Below are 22,710 nucleotides of genomic sequence, written 5' to 3' on the forward strand. Positions count from 1 at the left end.
AGCCGCAACACCGTGCAAGGAGGGCACACTCCCCGCGCGCTAGCTCCCGAAAGACGCCAGATCTGCGCCGCCGGAAGCCCTGCGCATGCCCAAGATGGCCGGAGCACGGGACTCCCACCACCCCGCCACGAGCACCACCGCCCTCCCCGCAGTACATATTAAATATTTGTTTAAATACTCATATATTCTAAACCGTAACTTCAAATTAAACATGTTATATATGGATTTTGATTAGAAAAACATGTAGAATCTTAATATGATGTTATTTTACATGTTAAAAATTTAAAAATGTTATCTAGGATGCAATCTTAATCAATAATGCATTATCCGTCTTTCTTTCATACCGGTACTAATTTGGATTGTGGATGAACATCTCAGCAAAATCACGATTAGGGACGAAATTGAAGATCACTTGACCGTTTTTTGTACATATTAAATCTACATGCACGCTATATTAAAATAGAAGACCCGTGAAATCTTGAACTATGTTTTTGTAGGCTAAGATCATATTTGTTTGGGTCTTAGCTACAAATACTCAAATTATAGATCGCTTTTTGTAAACTAAAAATATGTGGTATTTCTTTTCCCGTTGCAACGCACGGCCCCTTTGCTATTTGGAATACTAGGAAAATTGCCCGTGCAACACACCGCTAAAATGTTGACCAAATGAGACTACATCAATATAGAAAAATTGATCCCAGGTATATATGAATTAAATAGATACACAATATTTATGATGTTACTCAAGTTATATTTTCAAAACTGAGATGTCATTGTAGGCATGCTGCTGAATTCTGCTCGGTTGCTTTCTTGGTGTATTCTCCTTAGCTAGAACAACCATCTTCTTGGTGCAGAGTGACCCTACGTTGGTGGTTTACACAGAAATTGGATGGAAGGCTAGAAGAATTCAGACTAACCGGTTGACAAGAATGAACTTCTGAATATAAAACATTGATCCAGGACATATTCTTGGGTCATATAAATTTGGAGAGTATCGGAACAAATTTTGAAGCAGTACATCATCATTGATAAAACACCGTGAACAAAATGAAACTGATACGGAAAACCTCGTGACTGTGCGAACTGAGGCATCGAGCCAAGGCTAAAGGTGTTGGGAGCGGCGTCCCTGAGCACCAACAATCCCTTCCTTGTCCTGTGACGGTGCACAAAATAGCGATTTAGTTAAATTTCACTACCTGAGGTAGTCTAGCCTGCCAACTTAACCAATGCAGTAGCTGTCTTTACAATGCCAAGTGAAGAAAAGGAAGTTTGCAATACAGGATTATTTTCTCGATTCTGGTCACAACAGTAATAGACATGACAAGAATATATTCACTACAAAAGAATTATATTCTGGTCCTAAGAATTATTTTATGGATGTGTGATTTGAAACAGAAGATAGGTACCTTCACTACAACAACTACAACAGTGAAAATCATAATGGACGGATGTGTGATTTGAAACAGATCATAGGAACCTTCACTACAAGAATGAAATGCATAAAGGGTGTGAACTCATCATTTTATTGGGAAACAAAATAAAGGCATTCTTGCATATATTCGACTATATATTCGACTCTATCACAGGGAGCAGCACAGGCACAAGATATCAAGTGAGATATCCATGTGTCACAATAAAGCATGGACTATATTCCTTTTCGTAATTTGTTACTGAATCAGATACCCACTATACATCACAATGATAGAATTTGTATACAACTCATCTACTACATGAGTCTTCTTAAGTTCAAAAGGAGGTATTAATTGTTCTAATTTTTCTCACCAAAAGGAATTTGTTTAATTTTATTTGACACAGAAGAAAGGGGTGAACCCTTGGATACAACTTTAGGGGCATCCCCACAAAACAAAACCTACAGAGATTGATAAGACGTCCCATCATGCTTGCCCTTGTCTGAAGAAATATATAAAGACTTGTTTTATCTAATTCAATCATAAAAAAACACATAGGTTCAGGAATAGGCACTTGTATGGAGCTCCATAAGCGACAAAGGCGATGTCGGCTACAGTTTTTCTTACGGCATGTGCATCCCAACAGAGAAGCTTCAGGAACTAATTATCTCACTCCTTGTTCAGGATATGTAATGAACATATTATTATACAAATGAATTGCCAACATAGTCAACAAAACAGACAATCAAATTGTAAATGTCGTCTCACATGCTAATAATTCTACACACATGGAAAATATATCATAACCTTATTAAGTGATCCTAATTCTAAGCGGAGTTGCCTAGCAAAAATAGCAGTGCATGATCAAGGTGGACAACAAATAACAGTAATATAATACTCCTTCAAGGTACATAAAAAAAGGAATCCTAGTGGGTACAAGTATTTTGAATAATAAAAAAATAAGATCTAACCATTTACGTACAATGCACGTTTCTAAAACTCAAAGTATATATGAATATATCTAAATAAAAGTTTTGCTCAGGTCATAATTTTCCATACTTCACAAACATTTCATCATGTAAATCATTGGTGACCGTCCCCTTTGTGCCGCAATTTTTAATTTTTTGGGACCTTCCTATCTCCACTTACATCATCGACAACATACAGTAAAATTTAATTGAAATTCAATAGGCTTCTATCAGATGACATGAGTGAAGATCAATGCAGGTTTATGGCATTGAGCATCATCTACTAACCCTTCGAAATGGTGGTTATTCATTTGGACCAATTACATCTCAAGCTGCAGGGGCAACAATATCTCCATGGCCTTGGAGCCCACCATCTCGCCACGTTCCTGCATATGAAGAATTAATCAGTGCCCAAAGTCAGAACTATTGCATACAATATTCATCTAGCCCTTACTAAAAATTCAGAAAATATGCAGAATATCCAATTTTGTTAACCTAGTTGTCTACAGTCCAACATAGAGCGTGACCATAATCCACACTACCACACATGAATTACTATATAGCTACCTTATGGGACACGTATTCCTAATTTTCATATCTTCTTGTTTGGCAAAGAGTTCACCATGAATCAAATCTGCAGACAATACCGAAACAACAAAACGATGGAGTTTAGTAGACTCATCCATTCTTCACCATAACTGGAGTTTTCTCAGTTTTGTTTTTGTAATAACTGTTAGATGCTGAAAGGATCAAGTCATCTTAGTGTTAAGGCCTATAGGGCGTTTAAATTTGGTCTCAGTTAAGAAGATTAGTCCAACATGATGTACCATCAGTATTCCCCATCAGATTTCAAGTACTCTCGAATTAGTTTACACCAAAAAGTTCAGTTTCTATGATTATCTATTTGAGCACATCATCTTACCATCCACTCCAAACACACCGAAAAAGAATCTGAATTAATCTAATGTCGATGAGCGTGAAGACTACCTTGCCACGGAGGAGGATCGCCTGCATCCTGAGTTGCGCAGCGTGGCAGGCGGGTGATCTGCACCGCAGAGGAGTTGGACTCGTCGGCCTGCAAATGCAGCGGAGGAGGCTAGCATACACATCCTGGGACGCTTATAGAATGAAATGGAGCTACGCCTGGTTGTTTATTCTGCTGCAATGAAAAGATAAACTGGATTGTTAGAAATCGTGTGAAAATGCACACACCAAATCCTAACAAAAATTACAAGGCTATTGAAAGTACACAAGACCCAGTATCACACAACATTCAACATGAGAAGTAAACATGCAGAGTTGATCTGACGGACATTAGAATAACAAGATACACAAAATCCAGTTTCAGAATTGCAACATATGAACTTAACAGAATTCCTAGTCGTGCCACTTAGAGTTCAGTTTTCGGCACACGGCGTATCAAATAAAAACGCACAAGCTTTGGAATTTCCTTTGACAGAACATCAAGCAAGGAATTTACCGGTGAGGTCTACGATCAAGGCGTGGCTGGGCCATCCTATGGTGTTGCTCCCAGCTACAATCGTGCGCCACAATGGAGGCTGAATGGTGGAAGCCTATGCTCACCAGATGGTTGGCAGGACGACCTTGGCACCCTTTCCCATGAGGAACTTGATGGACGGCATAGAGGCGCGGATGCGCTTGTCGTCATTACAAGACCATATGAGGCAAACATCAATTACAAGAAACTTTCAGAATGGCTTCCACATAAAGAAAAAGAGAAAACAAACAATAATGATAACATGGGGTAGGAAAAAAGAATCTGAAATTCTCAAGAGTGAGAAGCTGTGTTATCTCTTTATATAACTCCTCACTGAATGTCGAGAAGACTTTAAGATCCTTGACAAGAATATCAACGGCCTTTGCTCTATCATGCCTGTCGGAAATTATTACAGCAAATTAGTAAACTTTAGTTTCAACCAATGGCAAAAACATGGGACAAGAAACGCCTGATCCATTTCAGTGTGGGGTACAATTCCACAAGAAACGCAAGAATGTTACCTATCAAGCGCTTCCAAATACTTCTGCTTCCTGATCATCTTCATTGAATACCTATTGTCGTCCACCTTGGTGAAACCTGAGAGATACCTTTCCACCTCATCCCATTCCCCAGCATGGACCTTCTCCTCAAAGTACTTGGTGTTGAAGTAGAATCCTGACTCTTGTTCAAGCCTGCAGCATCATGCATTGTCAAAATCACATAAAAATATTGCAATACTCCATTGCACTAAACATAATAGATGGACCAGAGCTCGAAGGGGAAAAAGAAAAATGGTATGGCGCTCAGGAAGACCTCGGCAATTCAATTCTTGAGCTCACAACATTGGCCCAGTACTGCCAACCCGAGTTGTCTACCTGAGGCGTCACGCATGACTGTACTGACGACAATACAGAAGACAAGTGAAAACAGAGTTTCAGACTAATCCATTTGTTTCGATGGATGGTTGGATACCCAGTTGTGCGCTCAATGTCCAAATTTGACAGTGGCTTCGAACAATACTGCAATCCAGGTAAATGCCATCTACACTTTTCCATTTACTGATGTTTTACTCGGAAAAGGCACCGCACAGGAGACAACAATGCCACCAATCACTACAATCTAGGTAAATTCAGTGTGGTAAACTTTAATAAGTATTTTAAGCTTCTTGTAACATCATATTTCTTCCATTCGAAAGTAAGTTCATGAATCCTTGTGATGATTTTGTGGGTGTTCTCTGCCACACTGAATAGAAAATCTGCAAAAATAGAAAAGAACAAATTCTAAGGTGTGTGTGTGTAACTGAAGAACCTCGTCGGGATCACTTGTCCGGCGTTGCAGCTGGAGCCGCCTCCTCGGCACGAGGCTTCTCTGCGTCCGCCATGGCTTCCTGCCACAAGTGGTGAAACACGGTGACGACGATAGGAAGGGAATCAACATCGCCATAGCCTCGAGCCCTCGACACACTCCCTTGGCTTGTGATTCCCATCGTGGTGGAGATCTTGAATCCGGCGACGTCGCAGGAGAAGAGAGACGCGACGAGCGGGGGGAGGGGTCGCGGCGAGCGGGGGGAGGGGTCGCGGCGAGCGGCGGGAGGAGGCGCGGCGAGCGGGCGGAGGAGGCGCGACGAGCGGGCCGACCAGGAGGAGGTGGCGAGCGGGGCGCGGCGCAGGGCGATGGCGAGCGCATCGGGGTGGATGGCAGAGCGGGGCGAGCGGTGAGCGGCAGGAGGGCGGCGGCGGCCGAGCGGGGCGCTGGGCGGGGGCGAGCGGAAGCGTTGCGGCGTGGGGCGAGCGGGATCGGCGCGGAGAGGAGGGCGCGACGACGGCCGAGCGGGGCGCGGCGCGGGGCGGGGGCGAGCGCAGCGGGGACGAGCGCAGCGGGGCGCGGGGCGAGCGGAAGCGGCACGGCGCGGGGCGAGCGGGATCAGCGCGGAGAGGAGGGCGACGGTTGCAGGGCGGCGGTGGCGCGGCACGGGGCCGACGGTGGCGGGATAGGACGGCGGCGGTGGCAGGGCGGGAGAGGAGGGCGGCGGTGGCGCGGCGCGGGGCCAACGGTGGCGGTGGCGGTGGCATTGGTGGAGCGGCGGGAGGAGGCGCGGTGGCGGGGGGAGGAGGCGCGGCGAGCGGGGGAGGGGTCGAGGCGCGGTGGCGGGAGGAGTTGCGGCGAGCGGGGGGAGGAGGCGCGGCGAGCGAGGGAGGAGTCGCGACGAGCGGCGGGGAAGGGGTCGAGGCGAACGGGGGGAGGGGTCGCGGCAAGCATGCCGACCAGGAGGAGGGGGTCTATTCGTGAGACGTGGAGCGTGAGTATTGATTAGCGCTAACGAAAACCGTTTTCGTTAACGGAGTATTTAGACCCTTGATTAAGCGATTAGACGGTTAAAATTATGATTTGGATCTGTCCTTTCGTGTTTTTATTATTTGAAATATAAAGGAAAAAAGCAAGACTAATGAACGGAGAAGGAAAGCAGTAGAAGGCAAACGGCACAGCGCTCTCTCACGCTTTTCCCGTGGTCGACGTTGCAGTCCACACGCGGCTGGGGTCGGCTGGTTCCACCACCTCATCTCCCTGACTCCCTCTGCCTCGTATCTCGTCGCCTTGCTCCACACCCCACAGGCGCATTGTCAGCCGTCCGATCGCGCCCGGGCGGCGGTGGTTCCCTCTCCCCATGTTCCGCGGCCATGCGCCTCTCCACCGGCTGCCCATCCCCCTCGCCGGCGGCGGCGCTGGCCGCCGCTCACCGCAGCACATCCCCGTCGTGCCGTACCGCCACTCATGTGAGCACCCGCTGATCTTTTCTTCCTTCTCCCATATCACTGTTTCCTGGTACCACGCTGCTCACTGTTACATGGGCTGCTTGTGTTCACATGTGTTTGAAGTAGAGATTTGGCGTCGCTAATTCATGTTCTGCCAGTATCGGTACTTTTTTTACTTTTCTGGAATTGGTTCTATTGTGATAAATTCTGTAAACTGTACCTGGCTGAACAAATCTTGATTGGAGAACTGCCTATAAACTCAAAAATTGTACCGAGCAGATGAAATATGTATGCAGGGGCAGGTTTGAGGTCAAATTTCATCAGTTATGATACCTCACCTTATATTAATAGCAGTGAATTTGTCTGAAGAGTTGTACCTGATTTTTTCTTTCTGGAGTTCAGTGCCCTGCCCTTTCAGTTCTTCGATTTACAAAACAATTTTTACGTCCTTAGTTTGAGGAAAGAATATTCCTCGGATAATAGCTTCACTATTGTTCTCGAAAAAAGATAATAGCTTCACTAGCTTGTGCCCTGCTTCACTTATCCTAATATGCTACTTATGCATTGTTTCCTGCAACTCTCTCAGGTTATGTTCAGACATAAGCTGAGTTTCATGGTGGCATTTCAGACTCAGCATCTGAAATATGCTCCTTGCTTGATCAAATCAGTCGTAAAAAGTATTAGATCAAATATAACTGATGGTGATAATGGAACGACTGAGCCAGCTAGAGAATTGCTGGAGCGGCTATTTGCGAAGACACAAAGTTTAGACACTGGTGCTTCAAATGACAGTGAACTGGGCGTGAGCATTGAGGTCCTGAAATCTGAATTCGAGGGTGCCTTGTCTATCCTCAGAAAGAAAGAGAGGGATCTTCGCAACGCAGAGAAGAGGGTTTCCGATGATCGGACAAGGTTGAGCAAGACGAAGCAGGACCTTGATCAGAGAGAGGAGACGATCCGCAAAGTTTATGTAAGGCAACAAGATATAGAGAAAGCACTGAAAAGGGCAAGTAGAGATCTGGCGTTGCGAGTGAAGCAGATCAGTAATCTGAAGCTTCTGGTTGAGGGGCAAGATAGGACTATTGCCAGTTCACAAGCTTTGCTTTCTCAGAAGGTAATTGAAGTGGAAAATCTCAAACAAGACATGTTCACAAAGAACGAGGAAGCTGACCTGATGCGTTCAGAGATCAAGTCCAAAGAACAGCTGCTTCTTACAGCTAATCAAGCTGTTGTGCAGCAAGAAGCAACAGTTAGGGAGCTGCAGAGTGAAATTAAAAGAAAGATAATCGATATCGCCAGATCAGATGAATTGAGGAAAACTAATGAAGATAAACTGAAAGTTGCTGAACAGGAACTTGAGAAGCAGAATTTAGGATGGTTAGCAGCACAGCAAGAGTTAAAGGAACTTGCCCAACTGGCATCCGATGATACAGATGATATCAAGGGTATTATCACTGACTTCAAACGTGTGAGGTCTCTGCTAGATGTTGTACGCTCTGAATTGATCTCTTCAAAAGATGCTTTCGCTTCCTCTCGCAGACAAATAGAAGATCAAGCGGTGCAGCTGCGGGAACAAGTACAGGAACTTGAGGACCAAAGGGTATTGCTGATGTCTCACACCCATGATTTGGAGGCTGCTCGACTGGAGATTCAAGGGAAGACACAGGAGCTCAATTACGCACAGTCTCGTTGTCATGAACTTGAGTCACATTTACTTCAGGAAATGGAGAAGGTCGAGTCTCTAGAAGCCGAATTAACCAAAGAAAGACAGAGCTTAGAACATAGAACTGAAGAAGTAGACTTTCTTCAGAAGGAGCTTGTACAGAAAGAAAATGAGTGCACCAAATCACAAGAACTTGTTAAAGTAAAAGAGTTTGAGCTGTTAGAAGCCAGATATGAAGTCCAAGATATGAAGTTAAAGGTAGAGTCTATTCAATTGGCTGTTCAAGAAAAGGATTCAGAGCTTTCTGCTACACAGAGCAGACTAACTGAAGTCAGCAGTGAAGTTGTTAAACTTCAGCAGTTGCTAAATAGCAAGGAGGATCAACTGGTTCAGGCTAGAACTGAATTGCATGATAAAGAACAACATATAGAAACACTGGAGAGTGAATTGGATAGCATACGACTCAGATGCTCGCAAGCTGAATCCGTGGTTCAAAGGATGGCTGAGCTCACTGGCGATCTTGCTAGTTCCGTAAAAACTGGAGAAACGGACATCTATACATTACTGGATGATGAAATTGCAAGCGCAGGTACAACCCTCGAGTCCAATTTGCATAAGCATAATCAACTGGAGGCTGACATAGAGATGTTAAGAGAATGCTTGCGGCATAAGGACATGGACTTGAGAGCTGCTCATGAAGCACTTGATGCCAAAGATCAAGAGCTGAAGGCAGTACTTAAAAAGTGGGATGTGAAGGAGAGGGAACTACATGAGTTGGAAGAGTTACTGGATCCCAGTGCCACAAATGAACTTGCTTGTTTCTCCAATGAGACAACCGAGGGCGGAGTTGTAGGAGAGATGGAGCTCCAAGAGCTTCAAATTGGAGCTGCGGAGGTGGAAGCACTTGCTGCTACGACTGCATTGAGGAAGCTTGCAGACATGACTAAGGATCTCTTCAAACACGACAAAGGTGATTCTGGTATTGATTTGGCTGCATCAGGGAGTCAAAAACTCAGAAATTGTGATTCTAAAATGGAAGTACACAAGAAGACGGATGTGATTCTTGAAGCTGAAAAAGAAATAACTAGGCTCTTCTCATTGACAAAACAGATTGTTACTGATGACATAATAAACGATGTTGATGAACGATAGCTTCAAACTAAAGCATGTAGTCTTCCAATTCTATCGAAGGTAGATCTTCCAAGATAGCTTCAGAGTAGTAATATACCAGATAGATCTTTCCAACATTATGGACAGTGACGTTGCCCAGAAAGATAAGATCTTCTCTAGTTGATTTGACAACTGCCATTTTGAAAAAGGGTAACTTATTTAGCAGAAGCTGGTCATTTGATCCTTTGTCCCCTTTTTGTAATGTACCCAAACTATTCCTTGTATCTTTGTTCAATTATGTTCCCTCTAAATATACGTGGGGTGTTACTGGTATGGCAATTCGTGTGGTTTTCGCCATGCCAAAACTACTATTGGGATTGTGGTGAATATTGCCATGTGTAGCAACAGTCAGCGCAACGATGTTGCAGCGTGTTTGTCGCTAATTATTTTACTCTTCCATTGCAACTACAAATAATTTCAAATCCTAGAGCTACTGAAGTACTGGAGTAGATGACTATCAAGTACTCTCTCTTCTTTCTCCAAAAAAGTTAAATAATCTGCCTTCCAGTTTCCATTCCCTTTCGAAAATTCCATAATTCAAAATTACACTATTAGGAGGCGTGAGCATCAAACGCGTACAAGCTAAGAAACTTGAGGCTTAGTTCAGATTCATGCTGAAGAAACTCAAGGTCTTGATCTTTCTAGCAAGCATATAACTGGTTAACAAAAATGTATGCCGTCATCTCTTTGGAGACTGTTGATATCGATAAATGTGATTCAAAAATGGAAGTACACAAGAAGACAGTGACCAGAGGCTGGTGTCCACTTGGAAGATGATCCATTGATCCTCACCACCTCGACGAGGCCAAAGGCAATGATAGCAGGGTTGATCGAAACCATCCATTGTGAGCCGGACAAGGGTGAGGCTCTAGTAGTCGCCTCGAGGATAGGGACGGGGTACCGGGGAAGGGGGAGGTGACGGAAGGTTGTTGGGTAGCCTGGCCTCTCTTCTAATTTTGAGAAGAATCCTTATATAACACTATTTTAAATGTTGGTTCCCTATTTAACACTGAAGAAATATTTCTTCCTTATCTAACACCGAGTGTAAATATTTTGCCTTATCTAACATTTCTGTCCATTCTGATAGCCCACGCCGTTAAAGTAAACTTGCATTGACGAAACTGCCCCTGCCCATAGGAAAAAAGAAGAGAAAGGAGAGAAACCCTCGAGCGACGCCTCTCTCCCCTGACAGAACCCTACCCGCCCTTTCTCTCGTTCACCCAAACCCTAGCGAGATGGACAATGGCGGTGCCGGAGATGGATCCACGCCGGAGGGGGCGACCAGGGCGCGATGTCGGATGGATCCGGCCAGGCCGCGACGCCAGAGGGGCCGGCCAGGGCGCGATGCCGGAGGGGTCCGACCATTGCGCGACGATGGAGGGGGCCGGCCAGGGCACGATGCCGGAGGGGTCAGGCCAGTGCGCGACGTCAGCGGGTGGGGTGGCTTGGTGAGCGGCTCGGCGGCAGCTTCAGGATAGGGCTCGGCAGCAGCTTCAACTACATGGGCATGTCCAGAGGGGTAAGATTTCTTCGAGATTTCAATGTAATGTTAGTAGCAATACAGTCCATCTAGTAGTAATTATCATGTAAACTTGTCTTTTGAATTCATAGCATGGATCCAAATTCAAGTTATTTGCTCAAAATTAAATTGTTTGGCAATCAAAGGAAAGCTCGAAAGGACATAAGATGTTTTTGTTTTGAGAAGGTCATCGATTGTGACTTGACAAATTATAAGGATTTGGTTGAATCAATTGTAGAGTAGTATCCGCCGGGTTATTTGGAAGTTGCACATGTGCGGTATTATGATGATGTTCTTAAAACCTGTCCAGAAGTAAAATCTGACCAAGATTTGATGCTTATGTTTGAAAAACACTGCGAGACAAAGGTGTTGCACATGATTATTTCATATTGTGATCCCTCTGAAACATATGAGCCTATCACCGAGTGGCAAAGTGATGTGTAACGGTACAACACTATAGAAGATGATGATGATAATTACCTTTGCAACCCAAGACCTGAGAATGAGCATGTTGGCATTGATGAGGAGAATATGTAGGAAGTGGATGAACCTATGCCCTTAGATGTGGTTCTTTGTCCTAATAAAGAAGATGACAAAGACTATATTTTTGAGGATGATAGCGAGGCTGAGAGTGAAGTAGAGGAGGATGAGGAGTTGCATGAGGTAGAGCACACTCCACATGTAGAGCATACTCCATTTGTATAAGTTTAAATCACAAGTTGAAATCTCTTGCCCTGGTAGCATAGTGCAGATTGATCATTACACTATAAAAGAAAAAAAATCATATTTAGAAGGTTCTTCTTTGCTTTGAAACCTTGCATAGATGGATTCCTTGTTGGTTGCATACCGTATTTGGCAGTAGATAGCACATTCTTAACACGTAGGTTCAAGGGGCAGGTGACTAGTGCTACCGCTGTAGATGGCCATAATTGGATGTATCCACTTTGTGTTGGAATTTTTGATTCCGAAACAAATGAAAACTGGATCTGGTTCATGCAGTTGCTTAGGCAAGCCATAGGACCACCAAGGGGTTTAGCCATAAGCACTGATTCCGGGCAAGCGGTGATGACAGGGGTAAAGGAAGTATTCCCAGAGGTAGAACATAGGGAATGCATGTTTCACTTGGTGTCAAACTTTAAGAAAAAGTATCACGGAAAAGTATTTGACGACCACCTTTGGGCTGCTGCTTACTCATGGAAAAAATATATATTTGAAAAAAATTAGGTTGAAATGGAGACAACAAAGCCAGCGGCAACTGCATATCTTAGGAAGTGGCATTGGAAGTTGGAGCTTGCTAAAAGCGATGGAAGTTGTGCTATGGTGCCATTTGACAGCCTTGAAATGGGCACTAGAAGCAAAAAGACTAACCCAACCAGCCCTGCAATGAGCACAAGAAGCAAAAGAAGGCTTAGCTTGTGAACAAAATTTCATTTTTTTTGGTTAAAGTCACTTCTGTTGCTGCTAATGTCATATTGTGTGGACTCATGTATGCGAAGCTTTGGTCACTTGGACTATCTACGCGAACCTGGATATGATGACAATCTTTTTGTGTTGCTCATATGATATGAACTTGGATGTTGGACCCATATATGTGAACCTGGATATATTGTATGTGATATATGCGTATTTGCATGTGAGCCTGGATGTTTATGTGCAAATCTGAATACTATTTGTTGAAATATAAGTATATATGAATTGTGTGATCCTTATATGCATCAAATTATAGGGGAGGTTCTGCCCAAATTTTGAACTACTTTGTATGTGATGAATTTTGGTCACAACTTCATCAGGGGTAAAATCGTCTTCTCAGGTATCATTCAACACCGTAAATGGTAAAAATGGACCAAAATGTTAAAAAGAGAACAAATTTTAGTGTTGGTGTTACACAAGGAAGAAAAACTTTTGCAGTGTTAAATAGAGCAAACAAATTTAAGTCAGTGTTAAATAAGGAATTCTCTCCTTAATTTTCGAGTCCTCCCCTCCTCTCTCCTTCTATATCACTGTGTACAAGGTTATTATGGACATGTATTATTTATGAACCAAAACAATCCATGAATTCTAGTCTTTTTATCTCTTTACATGATTTTTTTTACCCGCCATCTAAAATATTCCTCGGCTCGTAAACATTCAAAATAGTGTTGTTTCCTAAAAGGAGGATAACTATCGGCCTCATGATCGATTGATACACACAATTATATATGTATTTTATAGTTATAAAAAATAGAGTTGGTGGTCGTGCATTCACTCATTTTGCAGTCCTCCTACTCTCATCTTTGAGTCCAACAAGCAGGACAACGCAAAACTAGAAATAAAACACCAACACACACCTACCATTAATAGAGAAACGAGCTATAGTCCTAGTTGAAAACGGGCTTTAGTCCCGGTTCACCAACCGGGACTAATAAATAGAGACTAAAGCCCCCCTCGCTTTAGTCCCGGTTGAATACGACTCGGGACTAAAAGTCCCACCACGTGGTAGCTAGCGCGCATTGGGGGATGGAGACCTTTAGTATCGGTTGGTGACACCAACCGGGACTAAAAGACAACCACGCATGAGCACTGCTAAGCCCTAGGGTTTATGTTTTTTTGGGATGGGGGTTTATCCGTAAATGTGTGGGTAGACCAACGCGTTACACATACTGATATAAAACATCAGTACAAATTCTGGAAGAACAACATCCAACATTAGTACAAATTAGATGGATGCAAGAGACCAAGTTGAATTAGAGGAAATTACGATGTTGCTATTGCATCCATCTAATTTGTACTGGTATATGTCATATAACAACTCATCATCATCTTAATCAACTCTTCATCATTATAGGTAAAATAGCATAAAAAAGGTGAACTCCTCATCATTCTGGTTTTTATCATACTAGCAAGTGATCACGTTATCACAAGTTATAAACACTAATTATTGCTCTCTCTCCTAGGTAAAATAGCATAAAAATGTAAACTTCTACATCTCCGTATTGAAGAAGAGAGATTAACCTATCTCTAACTTGTGGTGTGATCAACCTATCTCCACCAATCAAGATATCGTGTCCAAATGGTCGCGTGGTTGTTTTCATTGCCTTGCTCCATCCTTTCATTTTCAGGGTTTCTTCACTTTGAGATATTCTATATTTACCAGGGTAACTCATCCACATTGGACGTAAGGTAACCATTTGCAAATCACCGGTGGTAAACATCCATTTAGGCACGGTCTCTGGCGGGAGTACCTGTTGAAGAAGATAAGTAATAATAACATAGTTAGCTAAACTAGTTTTGGTTAAGAACAATGTATGAAAAAGATAGACTAATGACGCAATGGTAAAAAAATCTAACGAAATTTTCAGAAGTGATGTTATAAGGGCTCAACTGGTGCACTAGGGGCACATATACATGATAAATGTTGCGAGTCATGTAATATTTAGCATGATACTGAACATCATGAATAAATGAGATGAGATGATTTTTCTCCAATCAAGTAAGCTCGAAGCCATAACTGTAGTAGGTCAAATCTATTATATATTGTGTAGTTCTTGTAGCACGGGAATAAGCTAATAATTATAAATAAAGAAATTTAGTCGGGATGTGTACCATATACTTTTAATAATCAATATAAATTACCTAACAAAACTGTTGACAAACGCACCTGCAGGTAGAACTGGAATCAAGTCATCTTGTGCATGCATCCAAATTTCTATATTATTGTCACGAACATCGTCATTACCAAGGTCGAAGGTAATGTTCATGTCCTCATCCAACCGATACACCTTTAAAAATGCTCTCCAATTAGAACAATCAAAATATGTGTGATCTTCTTCATTTTTACCTTAACAACAAAAGTGAAATGCTCCGTTCTTAGGTGAGCTATCTTAGGCTTTGTACTATCCTTCTCTTTAGAAAGAAACTTGTCCAAGACAATGAATCTTGCATGACAGGAAGGCACTAGTCGAATTGTACAAAAGAAAATTAAAGGTTGATTAAAGCAAAAAAAGCATACGTCATACTTTATTAACAAAAAATACATGCCGTCTTTACATACTGTAATAATCTTAAAGTCATCATGTAGCTTGACGGTGAAGGACGTACCGTTGTCTAGGTGAGGATAACGGACGCATATACCCATGTCATCCCAGCACAAATGGCACTTAGGATCCTATCGTCATCGGACTATGCCATTTCCTGTGTTCATGATTCTAAGATTAAAAATCGATCGACATTTTTTTTGTTAATGGTCATTGATTCTAAGATTAACATTTTAGTATTTAATGAAAAAACGGAATCATATATAGTAGTCAGCCCTAGATGTCGAGAACTTAATGCCTAATAAGAAGTGACCTAGTATTTTCACATCAACATTAGCACAAATACGGGAGGGGCCTAATCAGAAGTAACCTAGTAATTCACATGAACATTATTCCCTCCATTCCTAAATATAAGACCTCCTAAAGATTACACTATGGACTACATAAGGATCAAAATGAGTAAATCAACATTCTAAAATATGCAAAATTTCTAAGATTTATATACAAAATTTCTAAAACGAGCGGCGCGGGGGCGGGGGCGAGCAGCGAAGGCAAAGGCCGGGCCGATGGCGGCGCTGCGGTGGGCGGGGGCGAACAGCAGAGGTGGAGGCGGGGCCGACGGGGGCACTACAGTGGCAGGGGAGAGCATAGGAAGCGGGGCCGACGAGGACACATGATCGAAGGAACAGGGAGGGGCCTTACCGGTGTTGCCAAGGAGAGGACGGCGACGGTGGCAGAGGAGACCGGTGAGGAGGAGGGCAACATTGAGGAGCGGCGACGACGACATTGTCGGGGCGATTTTGGGCAGCCTGGTGGCTTCGAAGTGATCCTTCTTCTGGGCGGTAGCTGGCACCGGGAGAAGAGAGAGTTATATAGCAGAGCCCTTTAATCCCGGTTCCAGCCATGAACTGGGACTAAAGGACCTTTAGTCACGGATCCAAGCACAAACCGGGACTAAAGGTCCTTCTTTATGGCGGCCCAAATTCCGCGCGGGAGAAGGAACCTTTAGTCCCGCTAGTGGCTAGAGCCAGGACTAAAGGTTGATTTTTCCTTTCTTATTTGTTTTTCTAAATAGAACACTTGGAAACATCTTCTCATACTCCTATAGGGCATGCATTCAAATTCTCGTACTCCTCACCGCAGTAGAGGATGCAGTCATTACGGCATGCATGTATCTTTTGCACCTCTAATCCTATAGGGCAGACAACCTTCTTTGCTTCGTACATACTGTCGGGTAATCCGTTGTCCTTTGGAAGCATCTTCTTTTACATTTTCAGCCACCTTTCAATTCCCTTGTGAGATACATCATTCTCTGCCTTCTATTGCAGCAATTTTAGTGTGGTACCCATCTTTTTCTTTTCATCTTCGCAATTTGGGTACAACAATTTTTTGTGATCCTCTAACATGCGCTGCAACTTCAACTTCTCTTTTTCACTTTGCAGTTTCTATTTGCATCAGCAATAGCCCGACCAAGATCATCAGCGGGCTCATCCGATGCCTCTTCTTCATCTTCTTCTTCTTCATTATATTCCCCCATTGTAGTACCATCGTATTCAAGGAACCGAGGATAGTTGTCATCATCCTCTTCTTCTTCATTCTCTTCCATTAGAACACCTCTTTCTCCGTGCTTGGTCCAACAGTTATAGACGGACATGAAACCGGACATAAATAGGTGGACGTGAATGAATTTTGATCTAGAGTAATTCCTATCATTCTTACAGACACCACATGAACAAATAAAACCATTCTCCTTGTTTGCCTGAGCCGCATGCACAAAACTATGATCGCCATCAATGAACTAGGGAGAGCGTCGATCATCGTATATCCATTGTTGACTCATCTTCATTACACAACACCGAAAAGACCAAATTAATACAAGTTCATACATAAGTCCATACACACTTATTCTCATAAAACAACATAAAACTATCTAGCTAAAGCATTTAAATTCATTAACAAATGCAATTAAAATCGCAACTAATGTAGTAATTGATCCAACAGCATAATGGTACCAAGCCTCTTTATTAACGACATATTTTCTAATCTTTATAATCTTTAACCGCATTGCATCCATCTTGATATTGTGATCATCGACGACATCGGCAACATACAACTCTAGTTTCATCTTCTCTTCTTCAATTCTTTTCAATTTTTCTTTCAAATACTCGTTTTCTTTTTCGACTAAATTTAACTTCTTGACAAGAGGGTCGGTTGCAATTTCCGGTTCACATACCCCCTAGATAAAAAAATATCTATGTAAACTTGATGGGCATAATTGTCATAAACTCGAAATGCAATAAATAGTTATAAAAGAGAATATACCATATCTAAAACATAAATCAGACGAGGGCCAATGGGCATGGATATCAAAACCATGGCACTATGTATAATAAACAATCATACAAGTAATAAAATTATACAAGTAACTATCTAAATCATACAAATAAGTTTTTTGTTTAAAATGATAAGAACAAGAGGCTCACCAAGGTGGTGCCGGTGGCGGGACGGTGCGGGCGATCAACGGTGGTTAGGACGGGGACGGGAAGTCACTAAGTAAATCACACCTACACATATGAAAACGAAGAAGTTCATTTGAGCTCAAATTGCATATAAATGAAATAAACTCCCACATAATTACTCCCAAACTAAAACTCACAAATCACTATACTTATAGAGCATTGCACGAGCTAATCTAGCAATGAGAGATGAAAGGACAAAGTTGCTAACCTTTGTAAACACTTGGATAGATGGGGTGCCTCAAATCTTGGAAACAATGAAGGATGAGCTCGAGCAAGGGGAAGAGAGAAGAGGAGAAAAAGGAGAAAACAGAGAAAGGACAGCTCTTGGGCTCGGGCTGGACGAAGTACTACATATAGTGATATCTTTAGTTCCGGTTGGTGATACAAACCATGACTAGAGATGGACATCTAGTCCCGGTTGGTAACACCAACCGGGACTCGCAGGGCCCGGGTCTGACGCAACCATGCCACGACATCTTTAATCCCGGTTGATAACACCAACCCGGACTAAAGGTCACAAATAAACCGGGTCTAAAGCCTGGCCTTTGTCCTAAAACCCTATTTTGTACTAGTGTACACCCCCTTCCTTTGTCCTCTCGCATCACACAATCACCTACTCACGTCGTCTCCCATCAATAATCTTACTAAGATAACCCACACATTGGTGTGTGAATATTTTGCAATAAATTTCAATAAAATATTATATGGACCATGAACATTTGAATTAATAACATGATAATAAATAATATTGAAAATAAGTATGATTTATGTGTTTGATTATTGTATATTTTTAAATTACATTGTGTTTCCTTTGGTTCTGCAATGTAGGACAAACAACTTGCTAGTATGTGCGTGCGTGCGTGGGTGTGTGTGCGTATATATATAGAAGAATTAAACTCGCTAAGCTATATGTGATTTCATGCGTTTGAAGTGCTTGGGGTTGAATCCTTTCCTGGCTGACACCGCCAGTCCAATAGACTTCTTCATAAGCATCCACACACAGACTTCTCTCCATTGTATCGACCCACAAAGGAGTTGCCAACGAGAAAACTTCTTCACCTCCAACCGTGGATCGTGCCGAGAGCGACATTTAGCTCTAGATCATTTGATATTTTTGGACAAAATCATTTTTCCGACTCATGATCTGTAAAGAATTCACAGAACGAACTCGCCCCAAAAAGATTTCATGTTAGAATTCATGGAACAAACTCGCCCTAAAAAAGATTTCACGTTTTGACCCTTTTTAAAAACGTCATAAACCGTGGCGTTGTAGGTCACTTATCAAACGCCAGACTAGTGTGGCGTTGCAGGTCACTTATCAAACGCCGGACTAATGTGGCGTTTCAAGCCTTCAGTGCAACGCCAGGTACCCTGGCCTTTCTAGGGGCCATATCTGCCCAGCCCCGTCGCCCACCAACCACCTATTCTTCCTCCTCTTCTGTTCGAGCTTGGGCGAAAAAGTTCTCCCTCCTCCTCCAGATCCCCCCCTTCGATCTCCCTCCTCCCTCAACCGTTTTGTGGGTTCTTTGGGGCAAATCGAAGAGGCTGGTAAGCTTCTCCAATTCCTCCAATTAGTTTTTGCAATACCTTTATGTTTGTGTAGCCTTTTTTGAACTAGGCGTAACGTATGTTTTGAAGTAAAATCTATTTTGTGATGGTTAATGCATATGTTTTTGGCAATATGTGTAGTTTTTGGTGGCTCTAGGTATAACCTAGGTTTTGTTCATATTATTTGCAGTAGGTTTATGCCTAGGTTTAGTTCATATTATTTGCACTAGGTGAATGCCTAGGTTTAGTTCATATTATTGGCACTAGTGAATGCCTAGGTTTTGTACATATTATTGACACTAGGTGAATGCCTAGGTTTTTGGCACTAGGTGTAGTGTGATTGTTTTTGATACTAGGTTAATGCCTAAAAGAATTTTGTTCATATTATGTAGGATTTTTCAGCCGGATAAATATCCGTTCCTTGATGAGTTCTACGAGCAGAAGCATCGTGCGGTGCTAGTGGAAAGAGGAGAGGTAATTATGATGGTCTTGATGATTATTTTTCTATATTCCATGATTTTCATATTGTGACAAGTTGAGACAACTAACAAATTATGAATTTGTTTGTTTAGGTTCCTCCACTACTTTATTTGAGGGGGCACAACCCGAATGAATCTCTCTTATATGACCCTCGGTACAAGCCTTCTTTTAGAAGAATGGATCTTCTTCAGTTTGTGCTCAACTTTAAAGGCACACCACCATGGTTGAACGCCACGGCCCTTACCGCCCTTACGGACCGTTGGAGTCCAAAGATGCACTCTTTTCACCTTGCTCTTGGTGAGATGAACATAACTCTGGAGGATATTGCTACGATCACCGGGCTTTCGATCGAGGGCAGGGCTCTTACATGGAAGGTTAGGTCCGATGGGTGGCGACAACGGGTTGCAGCATTGGTTGGTGTTGAATCCGAGCCATGGACTCATGAAACCAGGAAGGATCCTAGGCCATTCGGTGTGGTGTTCTCTTGGATACAGAGACATTTTCGCAAGTGCCCAAAGGATGCTAGTCCCACAGTTGTGGAGAGGTTCGCCAGGGCTTACCTCTGGAAACTTTTTACCCAAGTGGTGTTTCCGGATGGCACGGGGGACACAGCCTCATGGATGTTCTTGGATCCTCTTCGTGACTGGGATGTTAAGTGGAGTTGGGGTTCGGCGGCACTAGCCTTCTTGTACCGTGAGGTACGGCTTAATATCATGCATTTTCATTTTATTCAATGGGTATATGATGCATTTTCATTATATTAAATGGGTATATGTTGCATTTTCATTTTATTAAATCTGTAGTTGGATGGAGCATGTATGAGGAGTAAGACGACGTCCACTCTTGGAGGTTTTGTTTGGGCCCTACAGGTTTGGATGTGGGAGAGTATCCATGTTGGCCGTAACCTCAGCCTTCCTCCGGAAGAACCTTGGAGGTACCCATTTGACGGGGATGAGGAGCGGTACCCCACTATCGCACACACATGGGCTAATGTCCAATGGACGAGTATCGCAGCTATGGTGCGGTATAAGGCATACATAAGCGAGCTTGACATGCTGACTTATGAACAGGTAAATGCTTTAGCAACTTTTCAGAATTTTTGTCATGGATGGTCGAGTGACTTGTTGTTATGTAGGTCAATTGGAGGTCGTACATGGTACTTAGGCAGTTCCTCTGAGCAACATGTGCCTTCGTGACCAGCACCTTTGGCGTGTGCGGTTCCCCATGATATGCTTTTTTCGGTGGAGTGTCATCTTCCTCATCGTGTTTCAAAGCAGTTCGGGTTCCAACAACGCATCCCGCCAGATCACGTCGAGACAAGTGTGCGGCTACATAAGTGAGTATTTTGTATCACGTGTTTATCCTGTTGATCAATGTCTAACACGAGAAAATGGAACTAATGTAGTATTGTAATGCTTTGTAGGACAAACCGACAAAACAATAAGAGTGTCATCAGTTGGGAGGAGCACCACATTATGTGGGTGGACATGTGGAATGCTCAGAGACATACTCAAGTTGAAACTGATCAAACACCCGACACTGACAAGGCGACATATTTAAGGCATTTGGAGTGGATGCGTACAGAGTACATAGTTATCCATAAGGGTTCCTGGACTCGTTCCGATTGCTTGGACTTACTGCCAAGTGAGGCTGCTGATGCTGCATTCAACAATTCTATTAGGGAGACAGTTGGAGCGCATCTTGACTATGGCCCTCTCCATGACCGAGTGGTACATCCCTCCTTTAAAATATGAGCAAGTGTCATTTATTCGTGGGTGGGATGTCACATATTTTTATCCAGCGCACAGAGCTATGGAGATGTATCAATGATAGTAACGTGGTCATTGGCCGTGCCCCATGTCCACAAATGGACGGGCTTGTTAGAAGTTCTCTGCAGGTTAGATGTCTTGTTAACCGTTGTTTTAGTCTTCGTAGCTTTGTTAGCATATTAACATGTCATTATCTTTTCCGTGCGCAGAAGGTCGTCAATCGGTGCCGCACACTAGCCGCTTTACTTTCTTGCCATAGTGTTTCGTCCACCGATGTGAGGGCACGTGCGCAGTACAGAATGGAGGTGCAGTCTTCTGCTCGTCTGTCTTCCAGCCGTCCACGGGGTTCTTCCGCTCGTCCGTCTTCGAGCCGACCACGTGCTTCTTCTAGCCGAGCACATGTTGAGGAGTTTGAAGAAGAAGAGGAGTCAGACACTGAGGCCGCGGATCCAGACTTCATTGAGTTTGGGGCTTCGCAGACGGAAGATGCTCCACAGCCAAGTCAACCCACTCAGCCAATAGAGGAAACACGCCGAGCTAGCTCAAGGAACATCAGACGTCCTGGCTGGCAGAACACTCCAGAGGGCTACATTACTAAGGGCAAGATGGTTGCGAAGAGAGGGAGGAAGTGAAGTGTTATGACCTATTTAGTATTTTGAGTGTTATGTTGTTAAACTATGAAGTCTTTATCTTCTTAAGTATGAATTGTGAAGTATGAACTATGAACTATGAAGTATTTATCTTCTGAAGTGTTATGAACTATGAAGTATTTATCTGTTGAAGTATGAATTATGAAGTGAATTATGTTGTGAATTATGCTATTGAAGTATGAATTATGTTGTTGAAGTATGAATTATGAAGTGAATTATGCTGTTGAAGTATGAATTATGAAGTGAATTATGTTGTTGAAGTGTGAATTATGCTGTTGAAGTATGAATTATGAGGTTCTGTCCTTAAGAAATGCCAGTTCCTTTGGCGTTTTGACTGCACGCTGAAACACCAGCCATGTTGGCGTTTGTGATGGAGGCAGCAACGCTCCAGGGCTCGAAAGCTGGGAGGTTCTGTCCTTAAGAAATGCCAGGGTGCCTGGCGTTGGACTGAAGGCTTGAAACACCACATTAGTCTGGCGTTTGATAAGTGATCTGCAACGCCACACTAGTCTGGCATCTGATAAGTGACCTGCAACGCCAATGGTTTATGGCGTTTTTAAAAACGGTCAAAACGTGAAATCTTTTCGGGGCGAGTTCGTTCTATGAATTCTTTATAGATCATGGGTCAGAACAGTAACTTTTAGTCGATATTTTTAGTATATTGATGCCAAAGGGGGGAGGGAGAGAGAGAAAGAGAGTCTTGCTTTTTGTGTTTCATCTGCTTTGCTTTGGTTGAGATACTTTGATTAGA

The 22,710-nt window shown here is 43.0% G+C and overlaps 2 protein-coding genes and 1 long non-coding RNA gene across 4 annotated transcripts; 2 read left to right on the forward strand and 1 right to left on the reverse strand.

The window, feature by feature from the left end:
• Positions 1–920: 920 nt before the first annotated feature.
• LOC123405995 lies at positions 921–5,455 on the reverse strand. Of its 2 annotated transcripts, none has more exons than XR_006611991.1 (6): positions 5,184–5,455; positions 4,397–4,567; positions 3,858–4,271; positions 3,365–3,536; positions 2,666–2,763; positions 921–1,153 (listed from the first exon to the last, which is right to left on the reverse strand). It is a non-coding gene; the product is annotated as an uncharacterized LOC123405995 (long non-coding RNA). The 2 variants fall into 2 exon arrangements; XR_006611992.1 differs by having other exon boundaries at positions 5,176–5,455.
• A 931-nt stretch (positions 5,456–6,386) lies between these two features.
• On the forward strand, positions 6,387–9,734 carry LOC123405994 (golgin subfamily A member 1). The gene is made up of 2 exons (XM_045099501.1): positions 6,387–6,649; positions 7,215–9,734. Exons 1-2 carry the CDS (start codon positions 6,554–6,556, stop codon positions 9,441–9,443), a joined length of 2,325 nt encoding a protein of 774 aa, XP_044955436.1. The 5' UTR covers positions 6,387–6,553; the 3' UTR covers positions 9,444–9,734.
• Positions 9,735–10,615: 881 nt separating this feature from the next.
• On the forward strand, positions 10,616–12,579 carry LOC123404651. Its single transcript, XM_045098590.1, has 2 exons — positions 10,616–10,980; positions 12,205–12,579. Exons 1-2 carry the CDS (start codon positions 10,753–10,755, stop codon positions 12,397–12,399), a joined length of 423 nt encoding a protein of 140 aa, XP_044954525.1. The 5' UTR covers positions 10,616–10,752; the 3' UTR covers positions 12,400–12,579.
• Positions 12,580–22,710: the final 10,131 nt, after the last annotated feature.

This window comes from Hordeum vulgare, chromosome 6H (genome assembly GCF_904849725.1).
Source record: "Hordeum vulgare subsp. vulgare chromosome 6H, MorexV3_pseudomolecules_assembly, whole genome shotgun sequence".
NCBI lineage: Eukaryota > Viridiplantae > Streptophyta > Magnoliopsida > Poales > Poaceae > Hordeum > Hordeum vulgare.